The sequence below is a fragment of the Oncorhynchus keta genome, chromosome 29 (assembly GCF_023373465.1).
Source record: "Oncorhynchus keta strain PuntledgeMale-10-30-2019 chromosome 29, Oket_V2, whole genome shotgun sequence".
Classification (NCBI taxonomy): Eukaryota; Metazoa; Chordata; class Actinopteri; order Salmoniformes; family Salmonidae; genus Oncorhynchus; species Oncorhynchus keta.
The window spans coordinates 40,046,322-40,062,229 of record NC_068449.1 but is presented as its reverse complement, the minus strand read 5'-3'; the positions used below and the strand labels follow the sequence as shown (position 1 = coordinate 40,062,229).

Sequence of the window (15,908 nt, the reverse complement as noted above, 5' to 3'; positions counted from 1 at the left end):
GTTCTGCTTTTCTGATGTATCAAATACTTATGTCATGCAATAAAATGCAAATTAATTACTTAAAAATCATACAATGTGATTTTCTGGATTTTTGTTTTAGATTCCGTCTCTCACAGTTGAAGTGTATCTGTGATAAAACTTACAGACCTCTACATGCTTTGTAAGTAGGACAACCTGCAAAATCAGCAGTGTATCAAATACTTGTTCTCTCCACTGTATGTAAACTTCCGACTTCAATTGTATGTATAAAATTGATAATTTATTTAAAAGTAACAGAGAGCCCTCTCTGTAAATGTGATGTGTTTTAAGAGTTTATTGTTAAAAAAAATAAGCAAATTTAAAAAGGCTTCTTTTGAGTTATTAACGATAATATTTTTCATGTTGAATAAATTAAAGTGATGCTTTTTTTCTCTCCAGAATATAGACATATTGTCTATTTTAGAGCACACTATAAGGACTATAATGACACCAAGATGTTGTCTGTTCCATGTACAGTTCACAGATCATAGTCTAACAGGAGTAAGGATGATATTTGGATGTTCATCATTGATGACTAATTCCAGACCTGTGTCTATAAATTCATCTGTGTCACATTAACTAATTGACTCATTGATGGTGGTAGCATGTCCTGGAATAAAGTCACGTCCTGTTGTAATTCCATATCCTGTCTCGTGTCCAAGTTTTATCTTTCCTATTGTCACGCTGGCATGAAGAGATTCGGGAGACAGGCGCAGGAATACGTAATAGTTTTTTTTACTCAGGCCAAATTACGGCGTGCCGTGTAAAGGCACTGGGATGAAGACCAAACAAACACGTAACAAAACACATTGTTGAAACCAAAACAAAAGAGTGAGGAGTACCTTGAATAAAAAACACCAGTGCACAGTGATTAATGCACGGGACGAGACCCGTAATCATCTGCGCAATCCACAAGGGCTCGAAAGCCCAAAACACACAGCACAGGTACTCACACGCACCAACTGACAAATATCACACTTATACAATTACTAATCAATGGGACTAGGGACCAGGTTTGCGTAATGACACAGTTCCGGAGGGATCCGTGACACCTATAGCTGACGGCCCACTCTACGGACCCTCCAAAAGGCATGAAATTTGTGGCAGCTGTGTTTGTTTTTCATTTTTAGAACTAAAAAGAGCCTAAAATGTCCACTTTCGTCATGATTAAAAAAAAAAAATGGGTGTGATACAAATGTAAAAAGCATGTTAAACACCCTTTCTCCCAATTCCATTATTATGTGAGATTTGCCAGAACAATATTGTATGTGATATCAAAAGTATTTCTGGACTATGCCGGCATGGAATTGCCCTTTAATTTAGAGTGATGGATTTAAGAGGGAACTTGCATACTGTGATGATCACACATGGTGCACTAGCTCACTGTGGTTCAGTCTCTAACCTTTGAGTGTGTACATTTCTCTCTCTCTCTTTCTCACCCCCCCCTCTATCTCTCTAACCCACTGCCTAGAAGAGGTCACACACACTGCTAACAGGAAGCATCTGCTCGGCTACGCTCTTGCGTGACATAAAGAAAAAGAGGAAAATCATTTGTTTCCCGATCTCAGTTAGATTTTTCAGTGACAGCTCAATCAAAAACAATCAAAGCAAACGCACTGGCTGAAACGCCAAGACGTTCTACACCGTCGTTTGGCGAAGATTTAAATGAACTGTACTCTACATTACAAACACAAGACATCTATGGCCAGGGATCTGTTTAGTCACCGATTTCCCAATACAGTATGCAGTTCATAGGCATACGCAACTCGGATATATGTTGCATGTGTTTGATCAGAAGTAAGGATTGAGATGAGGAGTAGAAAAGATGTACATTGAATTGCTTCGTTTTTATCATAGAGTGAAACGCTGTAAATAGAGGGAAGAACTCAGTTGGGTTCCAGGCTAGATAGAGAAGGGGGAATGCCATTGTGCACTAGCAGTGAAACGCTGCACACCCTGCATTTCACTATAGTTTCAAGTCTCGATCCAGGTTATAAAAGAAGGGGGGAATGAGAATGGCAGTGTGTGTGCTTGCAGCTGTGAAACCGACCACATGCTATACTACCCTACATTCCCTGTGTCTGGATCTGGGTTTGAGGGGGGATTAAAGGGGTCAGCATCTGGATCTGTTTAAGCTAAAACACGCCTTCTTCTTTGTGCTAAACCCAATCAAGACGTAACGCTGTGTTATAGTTTTAGTTTCCAAACTCCTTACAGAGAAAATAAGAAAAAGCCAGATGTGACTGTTGAGGAACTAAGAGTGACAGAGAGAGAGAGAGAGAGAGAGAGAGAGAGAGAGAGAGAGAGAGAGAGAGAAGTGGGACAAGGAGAGAAGAGAGGGTAGGTATAGAACTAAAACTTACATACCTGAAGTATAGCTGTGTGAAGGGGGGAGGAGTTTAAGAGAGGAGTGGAGGAGAGGACCGAGGAGGGGGGCGGGCAGGCTGACCACCCTGATCTGCCTCTTCCTGACAGCACTGCAGTTCACAGAGACAGGAAGTAGAGACACACAGAAAGAGGGGAGGTGGGACGGGAGAGAGAGAGAGACGGACAGACAGAGAGAGAGAGAGAGAGAGAGAGAGAGAGAGAGAGAGAGAGAGAGAGAGAGAGAGAGAGAGAGAGAGAGAGAGAGAGAGAGAGAGAGAGAGAGAGAAGTGGGACAAGGAGAGGAGAGAGGGTAGGTATAGAACTAAAACTTACATACCTGAAGTATAGCTGTGTGAAGGGGGGAGGAGTTTAAGAGAGGAGTGGAGGAGAGGACCGAGGAGGGGGGCGGGCAGGCTGACCACCCTGATCTGCCTCTTCCTGACAGCACTGCAGTTCACAGAGACAGGAAGTAGAGACACACAGAAAGAGGGGAGGTGGGACGGGAGAGAGAGAGAGACGGACAGACAGAGAGAGAGAGAGAGAGAGAGAGAGAGAGAGAGAGAGAGAGAGAGAGAGAGAGAGAGAGAGAGAGAGAGAGAGAGAGAGAGAGAGAGGGGATACTTTTCCTGTCACCTAACTTCTTGCAAACTGTGCTGGACTGGAGTGTGAGAAATACAGATTTAGGGTAGGAACACAGTGTGAAATGGAAAAGATATAGAAGAAGGATATTGACGAAAGAGAGAAGGACTTCTCAGTCTACCAACATGGATTGTTCCAGTGGAGTTGTGTGTGACTGACGCAGGGATAGGTTTGGCGTCCAAACAAATAATTATGAAAACAGCTGTTCTCGCTAAGGAAACCGGAGCATTTGCTGGCTGGGTATGTACAAACAATCTGCTGTAGAACTAGAAGGTCTGCAGGGTCTGTAGTCGAAACAATCTGTTCTTCAAGGGCAAACTAAATGAACAGGCGTTTAGTCTATGCAACTCGGGGCTCAAGGCCTCGCCCTCTTTTCTTTTCTGAACCTAAGAGAAGACACTAATTCAGCAACTGGTTTGGTTGTGTGCCTCTAGCTGAACAATCCTAACTTTGCGAACGTTTTTTCGAAAAGCTTGCGTCAAAAGATAGCCCCGCCCTTGGCCACATGATTGTTTTAAAGCAAACATATGATGTACGAATAGTATTTGATACATGCACAAATCTTTCTAGGGTATAATTAAGTTAGGGCTGCCTGCCAAGAGGTTGGGGTGGGGGATCCAGATGAAAACGAGAAGAGGGCAGCTTCAGGGGGGGGAAATGTATTTGCTGAATCTGCTGAGAATGTGGGGAAATGTTCCTAACTGGAGAGGAGGATTGCAGACGGCATGCATGAGTCATGGTTGACATGTTTTTTTTTCATGATCTCTCCACTACCTTTGAGCCGACTGAAAACGTTGTTCTTGGACCTCTTTGCATTGGAACTGTTAGCCACAGATATTTCCCAAGTATTTCAGGCGTAGGTGCGTTATGTACTGCACATGTGACTAATATACAGTACATGCGGTGGTGTAAAATACTTGAGGAAAAATACTTTAAAGTACTACTTAAGTAGTTTTTTTGGGTATCTGTACTTTACTTTTTGTATTTTTGACAACATTTCCTATAGAAATGAATGTACTTTTTTACTCCATGCATTTTCCCTGACACCCAAAAGTACTCGTTATATTTTGAATGCTTAGCAGGAAAGGAAAATGGTCCAATTTACACACTTATCAAGAGAACATCCCTGGTCATCCCTACTGCCTCTGATCTGGTGGACTCACTAAACAGAGAACATCCCTGGTCATCCCTACTGCCTCTGATCTGGTGGACTCACTAAACAGAGAACATCCCTGGTCATCCCTACTGCCTCTGATCTGGTGGACTCACTAAACAGAGAACATCCCTGGTCATCCCTACTGCCTCTGATCTGGTGGACTCACTAAACAGAGAACATCCCTGGTCATCCATACTGCCTCTGGTGGATCTGGTGGACTCACTAAACAGAGAACATCCCTGGTCATCCCTACTGCCTCTGATCTGGTGGACTCACTAAACAGAGAACATCCCTGGTCATCCCTACTGCCTCTGATCTGGTGGACTCACTAAACAGAGAACATCCCTGGTCATCCCTACTGCCTCTGATCTGGTGGACTCACTAAACAGAGAACATCCCTGGTCATCCCTACTGCCTCTGATCTGGTGGACTCACTAAACAGAGAACATCCCTGGTCATCCATACTGCCTCTGATCTGGTGGACTCACTAAACAGAGAACATCCCTGGTCATCCCTACTGCCTCTGATCTGGTGGACTCACTAAACAGAGAACATCCCTGGTCATCCCTACTGCCTCTGATCTGGTGGACTCACTAAACAGAGAACATCCCTGGTCATCCCTACTGCCTCTGATCTGGTGGACTCACTAAACAGAGAACATCCCTGGTCATCCCTACTGCCTCTGATCTGGTGGACTCACTAAACACACATGCTTCATTTGTAAATGATGTCTGAGTGCAACACATTTTTTTTTTAAATTGTTGCCGTCTTGTTTGCTTTATATAAGGAACTTGAAAAGTATTTATGCTTTTACTTTTGAAACTTAAGTATATTTTAGCAATTACATTTACTTTCACTCAAGTATGACAATTACATGTAGGTACTTTTTGCACCAATGAGTACATGATATACACAGCCATGGGTAATATAAACAGACTTTACTCATGGCTAAGGGACATTAGTAAGGAAATCTAATCTCTCCCTCACTTCTCTCCATAGGGTGAATGCTGAGTCTCGCTCCCAACCTCGACCCCCCCTCACCCCTAACTTATCCTCAGGGTCAACAGCACCGTTCCCTCCACCTAGACCCCCCTCTCCTCAGAACCACCCCTGATGACTCCCCCGACTCCCCCGACTCCCCCCTCTAAACCCTCCTCTCCCCCTGTCTCACCCCCACCCCCTGTCTCACCAGCTGACCCCACTCCCTCACCACCATTCCATTTAGACTCCTCCACCCCCCTCCCCCCTAAACCCCTCACTCCCTCCTCACCCTCCTCATCCACACCACCCCTTCTTTCAGCATCTGAACCGCTCCCTCCTCAAATTGACTTGACCATTGGCTCCACTGACACCACTGATGTCCCTCATGCCACTGTCCCAGAGGACTGTACCCCCCCACTCCCCAAACCCCTAGCAGAGGCATCCACTTCACTCCTCCCCACACCAATATCCCCTCAAGTCTCAGTACCCTCTACAATCCCTGTTCCTAATATCTTGGATGTCTCTCCTCCTCCTCTCCCCTTAGATATGTCCTCTTCAGTCCCAGAGCTCTCTTCTTCAGAGCCAACCGTACCAGCACTTTCCTCTCACCCAGTCCCAAATCCCTCCTCACTTCCTCTCTCCTCTGCCTGTGTACCTCCTATAGCAAAACCCCTCCCCCCACCCCCCATTCATCCTCTCTCAAAACCCTCCTTATCTCCTTTCTCCTCTCCCCCTGTTCCTCCTGTCTCAAAGTTCTCCTCCCCCCCTCTTCCTAGACCCTCAGCAACTCGAAAACTCTCCGGTCCATCCCAGCCGAGACCCCCTGTTCCTCACCCTCACTCGATAGCGAAGCCATCCTCCCCTGCTATCCCCAGACCCCCTCTTCCATCTACCAAGCCCTCGTCTCCCCCTCTCCCCACCCCACTAGTCCCTCTTTCAGCTAAGCCCTCCTCAGCCCCAGCCCCAACCCCAACCCCAGCCACAGCCACAGCCACAGCCCCACCACCTAGCATCAGTATCCTGGAGAAGCTGATCAAAACATGTCCTGTGTGGTTGCAGTTAGCCATGGCCCAGGAGAAATCCTCACTTATACTGAAGAAAGAAACTCCTGGGGTGAGTGACAGACAAATTCTATTTACGCAAACACACAGGCACATGTTGTTACTGTCTGAGGATAATGAGCCTCAAATTTGGATTAATTTATTACTCAAACACCGTTTCATAGACTTGCAAACATAGACGTCAAATACATACACACACACACAAACACATGAAGGGCCAGACATCGTTTTCTGACATAACAAATATCACTGTCGAGATATTTCCTTATGATATTGATAGCGTGACATTGTGCACCCAGATTTTTTTAGTGCGCAAAATCCCGGACCAGAAGGCCATGGTTCTGTCAGTACGTGTGTCTAACCAGCAGGGGGAGCTTCAGGTCCAGGACATTCTGGTTAAAGAGGAGAAGTCATGTGAGTATCCTAACTAGAGATGGTCTATAATGTTGTAATGCACCTTGTAACAACTTTGTTCTAACCCTAAGCCTTCACAGTTTCCCACTCAAAGGGGATGTCTGTTTGTGTCCTGTCCTCAAACCCTAGTGAACAGTCGGTGGTAAATAGATATGGGGAATATCAGTGTTAAAGCCCTTGGTCCTGCTACCCCATCCATCCACACACACAGAACACATGATGCTAGCCCATCCATCCACACACACACAGAACACATGATGCTAGCCCATCCATCCACACACACACAGAACACATGATGCTAGCCCATCCATCCACACACACAGAACACATGATGCTAGGCCATCCATCCATCCACATACACAGAACACATGATGCTAGGCCATCCATCCATCCACACACACAGAACACATTATGCTAGCCCATCCATCCATCCATCCACACACACAGAACACATGATGCTAGCCCATCCATCCACACACACAGAACACATGATGCTAGCCCATCCATCCACACACACACAGAACACATGATGCTAGCCCATCCATCCACACACACAGAACACATGATGCTAGGCCATCCATCCATCCATCCACACACACAGAACACATGATGCTTGCCCATCCATCCACACACAGAACACATTATTACAGCTGCTCTATGTGACATGTGTGACTTCTGTGGTGGAGAGGGGAGGGTGAGGGTACTAACTTCCTGTCCCCTGCTCTTCTGGGCTGTATGTCGACAGTACAGGACTTCCTGACACTCTGAGCTCACCAGACCCCGGCCGCAGTGTAGGGAGGTGTGTGTGTGTGTGTGTGTTTGTGTGTGTGTGTGCAGCCTGGTATCATAGACTAGACAACATAGTAAATATAAATCCAGGCCACCCTACTTTAGTTTTTGCTCTACGTAACCTTCTGTCTTATATAACCATACCAAACTTAACTAACCCCAACCCTGACCCTAACCCCCTAACCCTAATCCATAATACATACCATACAAAATGCAACATACAGTATAATTGGAATGTCCCCGATTTACGTTTACTATGTTACGTCTACCCCTGAGTCCAGGTAGGTGTGTGTGTGTGAGAGAGAGATGTCCAGATATGTAAAGTATAAGTATAACAATATCTGCATGTTCAGAATCTATATTTGTCAAGGAGTGCATGAAATGCACTTGGTATGCATGTCCTTGCAGCTACGTCCAGTAAATGTGTTGGCCTAGGATTGGGAAGTGCTTGTAACAAAGCTGTTATCTTTTGCTCATCTCTGTCAACTTTCAACGTTTTCTCCCCTCTATAAATAGTTATTGTCTGTGGCTTGGATGGGTTTAAGTTTCACTTTGCACATTGATAGTTACCATAGTATAGTTATGCACGGTATGAGAGAGAGAGAGAGAGAGAGAGAGAGAGAGAGAGAGAGAGAGAGAGAGAGAGAGAGAGAGAGAGAGAGAGAGAGAGAGAGAGAGAGAGAGAGAGAGAGAGAGAGAGAGAGAGAGAGAGAGAGAGAGAGAGAGAGAGAGAGAGAGAGAGAGAGAGAGAGAATCATGTGTGCATGCCCCAATCTGTCCCTACTACATGATTAAGGGATCATTGTGATGTAGAGTGATCCTCTGTGGCTCAGTTGGAACGGCGTGGCGCTTGCAATGCCAGGATAGGGTGTGTCGTTTGATCCCAAAGGACCACCCATCAATTAAACATGTATACAAGCATGACTGTCAGTTGCTTCAGAATTGATACAGTATCAGTACGTAATATCAGTATTGATACAGTGTCAATATTGATACAGTTTTGCGTTATTACCACCCTTTCCATCCCGTAACAGTGATCTACCTGGAAGGGTCTGTCCTGGTCTTTGACACCATCTTCAAACTCATCTCCTTCTACTGTGTCAGCCGGTAAGACAAGACTGATACTTCAGATCCTACAGCCTGGCACTCAACATATTCACTTGTTCTAAATTAATAATCATGAATTCTCTTCCAGGGATATTCTCCCCTTCACTCTGAGGTTGCCTGAGGTCATCGTCCAGGCAACCAAGTATGAAGATATAGAGACGATATCGGAGTTAGGCTCAGGTACTTTGAATGTATCTTCCCTTTGGTGTGTCTATGGGGTAGGGGCACATTATCTCACGGCAAGGCAAAACTAAAAGTGTAGAGGAGCCTTTTGGTGAAATAGAGAGGAAGTGTGACAACCGTGTTGATGTGTGAGTGAGCGGATGTTCAGACAGCGAAGTGTCCTGTACTGAATATATTGAGGCGAGCTTCCTCCTTTAATATCTACACAACACAACCCTCCAGATTCAACAAAGATTCAGCATATTTTGAACATAAGAGTAACATGAACATAAGAGTAACATGCATGTCTAATGATGGAACTGTCCATTTGGGGTTCAGCTCTCTAGTGATAGTGTGATGGGTAATTGTCAGTTTCTCCTGTCAGATTTCTGGGGCTCTCAGCTGAACAGTTCCTCTGAGGATCCAGGACAAAGGGACACACCAGTAGACCAGGGCCGGGGTCACAGCTCCTCCTGTGAGATCCATCTGTCTGCTGGGACCGGTAACGAGCGGCTGTGGTACGTTAACCCCGTCTTCATTGAGGAGTATTGCAGCAGCCTGGAGGCCTCCACTCCCGTCGTTGCTCCCATCCTCAGGAGCCAGAGCCTGAACACCCCAGGCCAAGGGCAGGGCCAAGTACCCCCCAAAATCAAACGCCCCCCACCCCGACCCCCTAATGCCCCTGAGGGATTGTTACTGTCACAGGGGGCCAAGCATGGGAACAGAGTGACATCTGATTCCCCCTCCCCACGCTCACCACCCACACCTCTTAGAGTTACAACCAAGTTAGGGCAGAAAGGAGAAGGAAACAGCAGCAAAGGCAGTGGGGAGGGAGAGAGAGCTGCTTCTCAGCTTTTCTCAGAGAGAGAGATGTCAGTTACAGCCACTGACTCAGTAGCAGCTACTCAGCCTCTACAGCATCTGTCACCACACGGAGCAACAGCTAGCCATCAGCACCCAGCACCCCGGCCACCCCCACACAGGATACCACTTGTGCCCCTACGGCGGATGCCCTCAGAGAAGCGTCCCCCACCCCCAGGACAGGAGCCGCCCCAGCCAGAAGGAGGCCCCCTGACCCTCACCACAACCCCAAAGAGGAAGATGAAGGAGGAGGGCAGTGTTGGCACAGTGCCTGTTGCTTCACTGGTGTGCATCGATGGCACCACCAACATGGTAGAGGAGAAGAAGGAGTTAAGAGTGGAGCCCTATGCTGTTGAGACAGAGACACTGCAGAGGCAAGGGACATCAGAGACTTCAAACAGCAGTGACGCTGTTAGCGTGGCTGCACCAGCCCCTCTGACGAAGAGGGCCGCACCGCCAGTCCCGCCTCCCAGAAAGAATAAGCCCTCCCAGGCCACGCCCACTACAACTCTCTCCCCAGACGTGATAGGTGGAGGACTTCTTTCAATCAATGCGTCATCAGACACACCCCAGACCTCCAGCATCCCCTCGCCAGCCCGGAGGGCCATTTCCATCGCTGAGGGGGAGGTGAGGGAGGCCAGGGGGGCAGATGTGTCCCTGTACGCCCCTGATGGTGGCGCGGCCCTCCCTGCACTGGACCATGACTCTTACTCTACCAGCAGCACAGAGGAGGAGGCCGACACGGTGGCCAGTCAGGCTGGAGGGGCCGTTGGGACCAACAATACCAAAGTATATATATTCATTTCATTCATTTATTTTCAACCTTTATTTCCCCAGGAAATCCCATTTAACATTATTATGCAGCTCCGCTGTGTAACTGACATGATCCTAACTACAATCTTCACTTGCTGCTGTTGCTGTTTTACTGTATGAGAATTTTGCACGACATTTTCCTGTAAATTAAAGTACTTATCATTGAAAAACCAACAAACCCCAGGTGTCAATGAAAAGGACCCCGACCATCATGCTGGACCGTGCCAAGCAACGCCTCTCCATGGTCAACTTCTCCAGTGTGTTCACCAACTTCATGAGCGCTGACCACAAGCTGCAGAAGAGGATGGTGGAACTGTCCCGGGACGGGAGCTCCTACTTCGGGAACCTGGTGAAGGATTACAGGTACGGACCAGTTCAACTCAAGATTTTTTTTTAGAATCTCTTAGTTGATGGGCTGATTAGGGCCGAACATATTTTCATTCAAAGCAGAATCTAGTTCATATCAACTCTTATCTCTGTCCAGCCACGGAAAATGTCCCTTAAATTAGCATAAAATAAAGATCACTTCAGAAACCCATGATCGACTAATTAGTGAATCTATCCCAGGGTGTACATTTTGGAGACCATGGGGAAGCACAGCTCCAGCACTGAGCTGCTGCAGGAGATCAGGCAGATGATAACGCAGCTGAAGAGTTACCTCATCCAGAGCACTGAGCTGCAGAACCTCCTGGAGCCCAACGTCTACACAGAGGACAAACTAGGTACCTGCTTACTTACATAATTCCCCTCGATATACTCAACATGCATCTGTCAATACAGATGAATGACTCCACTCCATTCCTCCATTCCTTACACGGTTAAAGTTCCACTTGTTCCTTACTTTAATTGTCCTGTTGGACACTGGATATGGTGGGTTGGATATGGTTGGATATGGTGGTGTTCATTTGAAGAATTTTGACAAAAATGTTCCCATTATGTTACCATTATTCCCTGTCAAACAGGAGGCAGTTGTCATTACCAGTCTTCTCTTTGTGCGTGGTAAATTAGACTTTGTAGTGGCACCTATCAAATTACAACAGGGACAGAAGACATCGTTGTTAGTGAGCGTTGTCACCGTTGACATTTGATGGCTTAACTGGGTTGCCAGTTAAACAAGAAGTCCCCTTTGAGATACAACTTATTTTGCATGAAATGCTGAATGTCAGGTTTTCTTACACAGTGTACATACAGAATACAATATATATTAAAGGGAGGATAATATTCATACTGAATTAATAACCATTTGGATAGATCCCCCCCCCATAAAGAACTACAGTATGCAAAATGCAGGCAAAATTGCAGGCAAAATGACAATAGTTCCAAAAACACTTGAATTAATCGGCTTCCGTATTTGCGTAGAGAGTATAATAACCAGCAGCATTGAGTAGCCACTTTCGAGTTTCCTCCTCTACTCTTTGCACTGCACAGAAGACTAACTGTGGCCGCAACATGCTCTCTCCCCAATGATTTCTAACCTGTGTTTGTTTTGGGTCTTGTACCTCTCCAGAGGTGATTATGGAGGCTGCTCTGTGTAAGGCTGTGCTGAAGCCTCTGCGGGAGGCTGTCTACTCCGGCCTGAAGGACATCCACTCCAGGGGGGGCTCTCTGAAGAGGCTGAAGGAGAACCAGAGTGTGGTCCTGGGCACCACCACCACAGATCTGGGGGTCACCACCAGCGTTCCAGAGATCCCTGTCATGGAGAAGGTAGACAGGGCTGCATCTGAAACGGCACATGATTCTCTGTGTAGTGCGTTGCTTGGACCCTTTGATCACTTTCTATGGCTCCTGACTATTTGTCTTGTGTGTTTTTGTCCGATGTGGATTTCCCCTCTGGGATTAATAAAGTACCTATCTATACTAGGTATCATAAGTATTCACCCCCTTTGGATTTCTTCACATTTTATTGTGCTACAAAGTGGGATTCAAATAGATTTAATTGTGATCTATACAAAATACTCTGTAAAGTCAAAGTGGAAGATGAATTATGAATATAAACTAAAACACGAATATACCTTGATGAGATAAGTATTCACGCCGAGTCAATACATGGTAGAATCACCTTTGGCAGTGACTACAGCCGTGAGTCTTCTTGGGTAAGTCGCTAAGAGCTTTGCACACCTGGATTGTGCAATATTTGCCCATTATTCTTAAACAAAACAATTCAAGCTCTGTCAAGGTGTTGGGGATCATGGCTAAAATTTGAATAGTTCTCTTAATTTCAGTATATGTGTAGAGAATCATTGTACCATCTAAACCGCTGTGAAATATATTTTCCATAACCAAAATATTGAAGCTGGTGTACAAAACCCCCCGCAAAAACTAAACTTAAGAAAGGGAAGCATAAAAATAGCCCACATAGAACAGATCTACCACTTCTTAGACTTGCTTTCAATCAGAATGACATATCTATTACACACATTTCTATGTAAATTTGGTCAGGTAGCTCAAAAAGTTACATATTGCAGCTAAAAATCTATTTCAATCCCACTTTGTAACATAACAAAATGTGCAAAAATCCAAGGGGGTGAATACTATCTATCTATCTATCTATCTATCTATCTATCTATCTATCTATCTATCTATCTATCTATCTATCTATCTATCTATCTATCTATCTATCTATCTATCTATCTATCTATCTATCTATCTATCTATCTATCTATCTATCTATCTATCTTAGATCCAGCTGAAGCTGATGACCCTCCACCTTGAGTACTCCCCTCAGAAGAAGATTGATCTGCTCCTCAAGACCTGCAAGATCATCTATGAGTCCATGTCTATAGGCTGCCCAGGTGAGGCACTGTCTTTGTTGCCGGGTAGATTTAGGTGGTTCAATTATAATGATCTTTGTCATGTTTGCTAGTGTAACAGTAGTCTCACAATGCCATCCTTCCAAGTCTTGCTTATTTCCTCGACTACCTCCGAACGAACGTTAGGAAGCATGGAAATCAAGGCTAGTATAAGAGTGCAGATTGAAGTTGATGATGAGCGATCATTACTGCCTGACGACACCAACGACACCTGACTGTCATGTGAACTGATTGGGATGGCGGTTGACTTGCCAACAGGAAAAGCCTTTGGTGTAGATGACTTCCTGCCAGTGCTGATGTACGTCCTGGCCAGGAGCAACATGGCCTTCCTGCTACTGGACGTAGAGTACATGATGGAGCTGATGGACCCTGCACTGCAGCTAGGAGAAGGTAGGGAGAAACAACATGCCATACACACGCACACATAGGTGCAGACAAGATCTCACACACACACACACAGACCACACGCAAGCACACATGCGGACACACTCATACCAACTGCTGTACCCAAACACACAGATAGTACCACTGTTAATGGTGACTATATTTTGTGTGTGTGGCACCAGGCTCCTACTACCTGACGACCACGTATGGAGCCTTGGAGCACATAAAGAACTATGACAAGCAGGCGGTGACACAGCAGCTCAGTCTGGAGATCCAGGACTCTATCCACCGCTGGGAGAAGAGACGCACCCTGAACAAGGCTCGGGTGTCACGCTCATCTGTACAGGTCAGTTTGGACCACCACATGAATACAATACAAAATGTCACCGCAGTATTGGGACATTGGATAGTTATGACTGTATGATTATTCTTTGAAATTGTAATTGTCACCACGAAAACAATGTTCCTATGATATCTGATGTCCTCCCGCTTTTTGCTCTGGTCCCATTCCAGGACTTCATCAATGTGTCGTTCCTGGAGGCGGGGTCTAACACTAAGACCCTGGGGGTTCTCCCCACCACCACGGCCCAGGACCTGTGTGCCCAGTGTGCTGACAAGTTCGAGGTGCTGGAGCCAGAGTTCTACAGGTACAATCTCCTGCCGTTGTGCCCTTGAGCAAGGCATTTAACCCCTAAAAACGTCTCCATCCAGGCATGCTGTTCTGCGGCTGACACTGTGCCTGTCAATAGTGTATGTGTATGCTTTTGGGATGGTTGATGTAGGCAAAAGACACATTTACCTTTCTCACAAAATGGACAATAAAGTATCGATTCTATTTGATTCTATTCTATTCCACAGCCTGAGTGTACTAGTTGAGGGCCACTACCAGCTCCTGGCCCCGGGGGAGTCCCCCCTCACCATCAAGTCTAGTTTCCACCACTGTGAGCCCCGCAAGGAGTACCATTTTGTCTACCGGCCTGGAAGGACAGAGTCGGAAGGGCAGGAGGCAGAGAGTGAGGAGCCAGCACCCACAGCGGAGACAGAGCCTGACGAGGAGAAGAGGCTGATCGAGATATGATATTAAGGTGTGTGTGTGTGTGTGTGTGTGGTGCGTGCATGGCCAGACGAAGCTCAAATGATTGAGGAGCTGCTCAAGGGAATGCAATGGCATCCTCCTCAACCACAACAGACATTTTAAACGAGACAATGGATTTTTTTATTTCGTGGAGCAAAATGGACTCAAGTCCAAGATGGACATGATAGTTCTGCCAAACCATACAATCTTCAATAAAAATACCATCTTCAGGTTTGAGAACATGTGGAGACTTTGTGAAAGAAGAGAACCATCACCACACCTCGGACCTCAGGTCTAAATTTCACTCAAGTTTACTTTGGCTTCTGTATGACTTCTACACTGACTCATCTTGCTCAGTGAGTCCCTGCAAGGTTGACCAAAGCTGCAGCGATAAAGGGATATTGTCCTCCTCTTGTTTGAAAGGGTACAATGGCATGGATAATTAAAAGATAAAGGATCAGGACAAGGAGACTCGGCTTGCATCCCAAATGGCACCCTATTCTCTATTCCCTAGTAGTGTACTTTTGACCGGGGGACCATTAAGGGCACTATGTAGGGATGTAGGGAATAGGGTCTAATTTGGGCCGACCATGTGTCCTGTCTGGTCGGTGTTCATTTTCATATTTAACCGACTTTACGCTTCCTCAACAGTTCCGACAGACAATGAGCTGTTCAATGGTTTAGCTAATTGAATTTTGCATGACAATATCCTTGCCAATATTATCTGAGTGGGTTTATATGCTCAAGAAAGACTGCTACTCTCTGTATATCCGTATTTGCTCTGCTGGATTTGTATACTCTTGCAGCTGTGCTGTGGATAGGTTTCATCAACGTCCTGAAAGAACCTTTGATGTCTCATTCTAGAAGGTATCTGTTACAATACCATCCATTAAGGTCAAACGCAATTCCCTTAAGTCTACCAGGCACTCATGGTTTACATTGGTTAATGGTGCTAAGCCATATTATACTGTAATTAATTAAACTGTCACCATGGCTTTATATAGTGTGTGTCTTTTATTGTTTTTCACATTTGATAAGTGAATTGTGTCGTTTTTCATATGTGAACTGTTTTATGTGGACGTATCAGGAGAAGAAATGCTGAATTTCCTTTCAGAAATTCCAATGTGGTATCAATAGAATTAATCCACACACTGAATAACAAAATCCCTAATTTACCCGTGTAGAATTCTGTGGAAAATTATGTCATATTGGCTTGCTTTCCTAAAAAATCAGAATGAAGTGAAATATTGTCTTTACAAAAGGAGACGGGA

General features: G+C 45.6%; 2 protein-coding genes across 3 annotated transcripts in view; one reads left to right on the top strand and one right to left on the bottom strand.

The window, feature by feature from the left end:
• LOC118362882 (synaptosomal-associated protein 23-like) overlaps positions 1 to 2,860 on the bottom strand; it is a 40,778-nt gene extending 37,918 nt beyond the window's left edge. The window contains exon 1 of one of the 2 annotated variants that reach the window (XM_035743589.2): positions 2,723 to 2,860. The gene's annotated coding sequence lies outside the window, so the exon portion shown is untranslated. Of the gene's footprint in view, positions 1 to 2,385; positions 2,506 to 2,722 lie in introns of those variants that run through there. The other variant, XM_052486568.1, reaches the window with a different exon arrangement.
• A 5-nt stretch (positions 2,861 to 2,865) lies between these two features.
• LOC118361840 (ras and Rab interactor 3) lies at positions 2,866 to 15,636 on the top strand. Its single transcript, XM_052486567.1, has 14 exons — positions 2,866 to 3,264; positions 5,180 to 6,274; positions 6,522 to 6,636; positions 8,460 to 8,532; positions 8,621 to 8,712; positions 9,080 to 10,344; positions 10,553 to 10,731; positions 10,936 to 11,090; positions 11,876 to 12,072; positions 13,049 to 13,160; positions 13,437 to 13,568; positions 13,745 to 13,908; positions 14,076 to 14,209; positions 14,421 to 15,636. Exons 2-14 carry the CDS (start codon positions 5,294 to 5,296, stop codon positions 14,638 to 14,640), a joined length of 3,819 nt encoding a protein of 1,272 aa, XP_052342527.1. The 5' UTR covers positions 2,866 to 3,264; positions 5,180 to 5,293; the 3' UTR covers positions 14,641 to 15,636.
• The last annotated feature ends 272 nt before the right edge of the window (positions 15,637 to 15,908 follow it).

Excerpts from the sequence above, each read along its gene's own strand:
- LOC118361840 (XM_052486567.1), top strand. The coding sequence starts at position 5,294 with ATGACTCCCCCGACTCCCCCGACTCCCCCCTCTAAACCCTCCTCTCCC. Across the intron at positions 8,713-9,079 it reads GATATCGGAGTTAGGCTCAG|ATTTCTGGGGCTCTCAGCTG; the intron begins GTACTTTGAATG and ends TTCTCCTGTCAG. Across the intron at positions 11,091-11,875 it reads CTACACAGAGGACAAACTAG|AGGTGATTATGGAGGCTGCT; the intron begins GTACCTGCTTAC and ends GTACCTCTCCAG.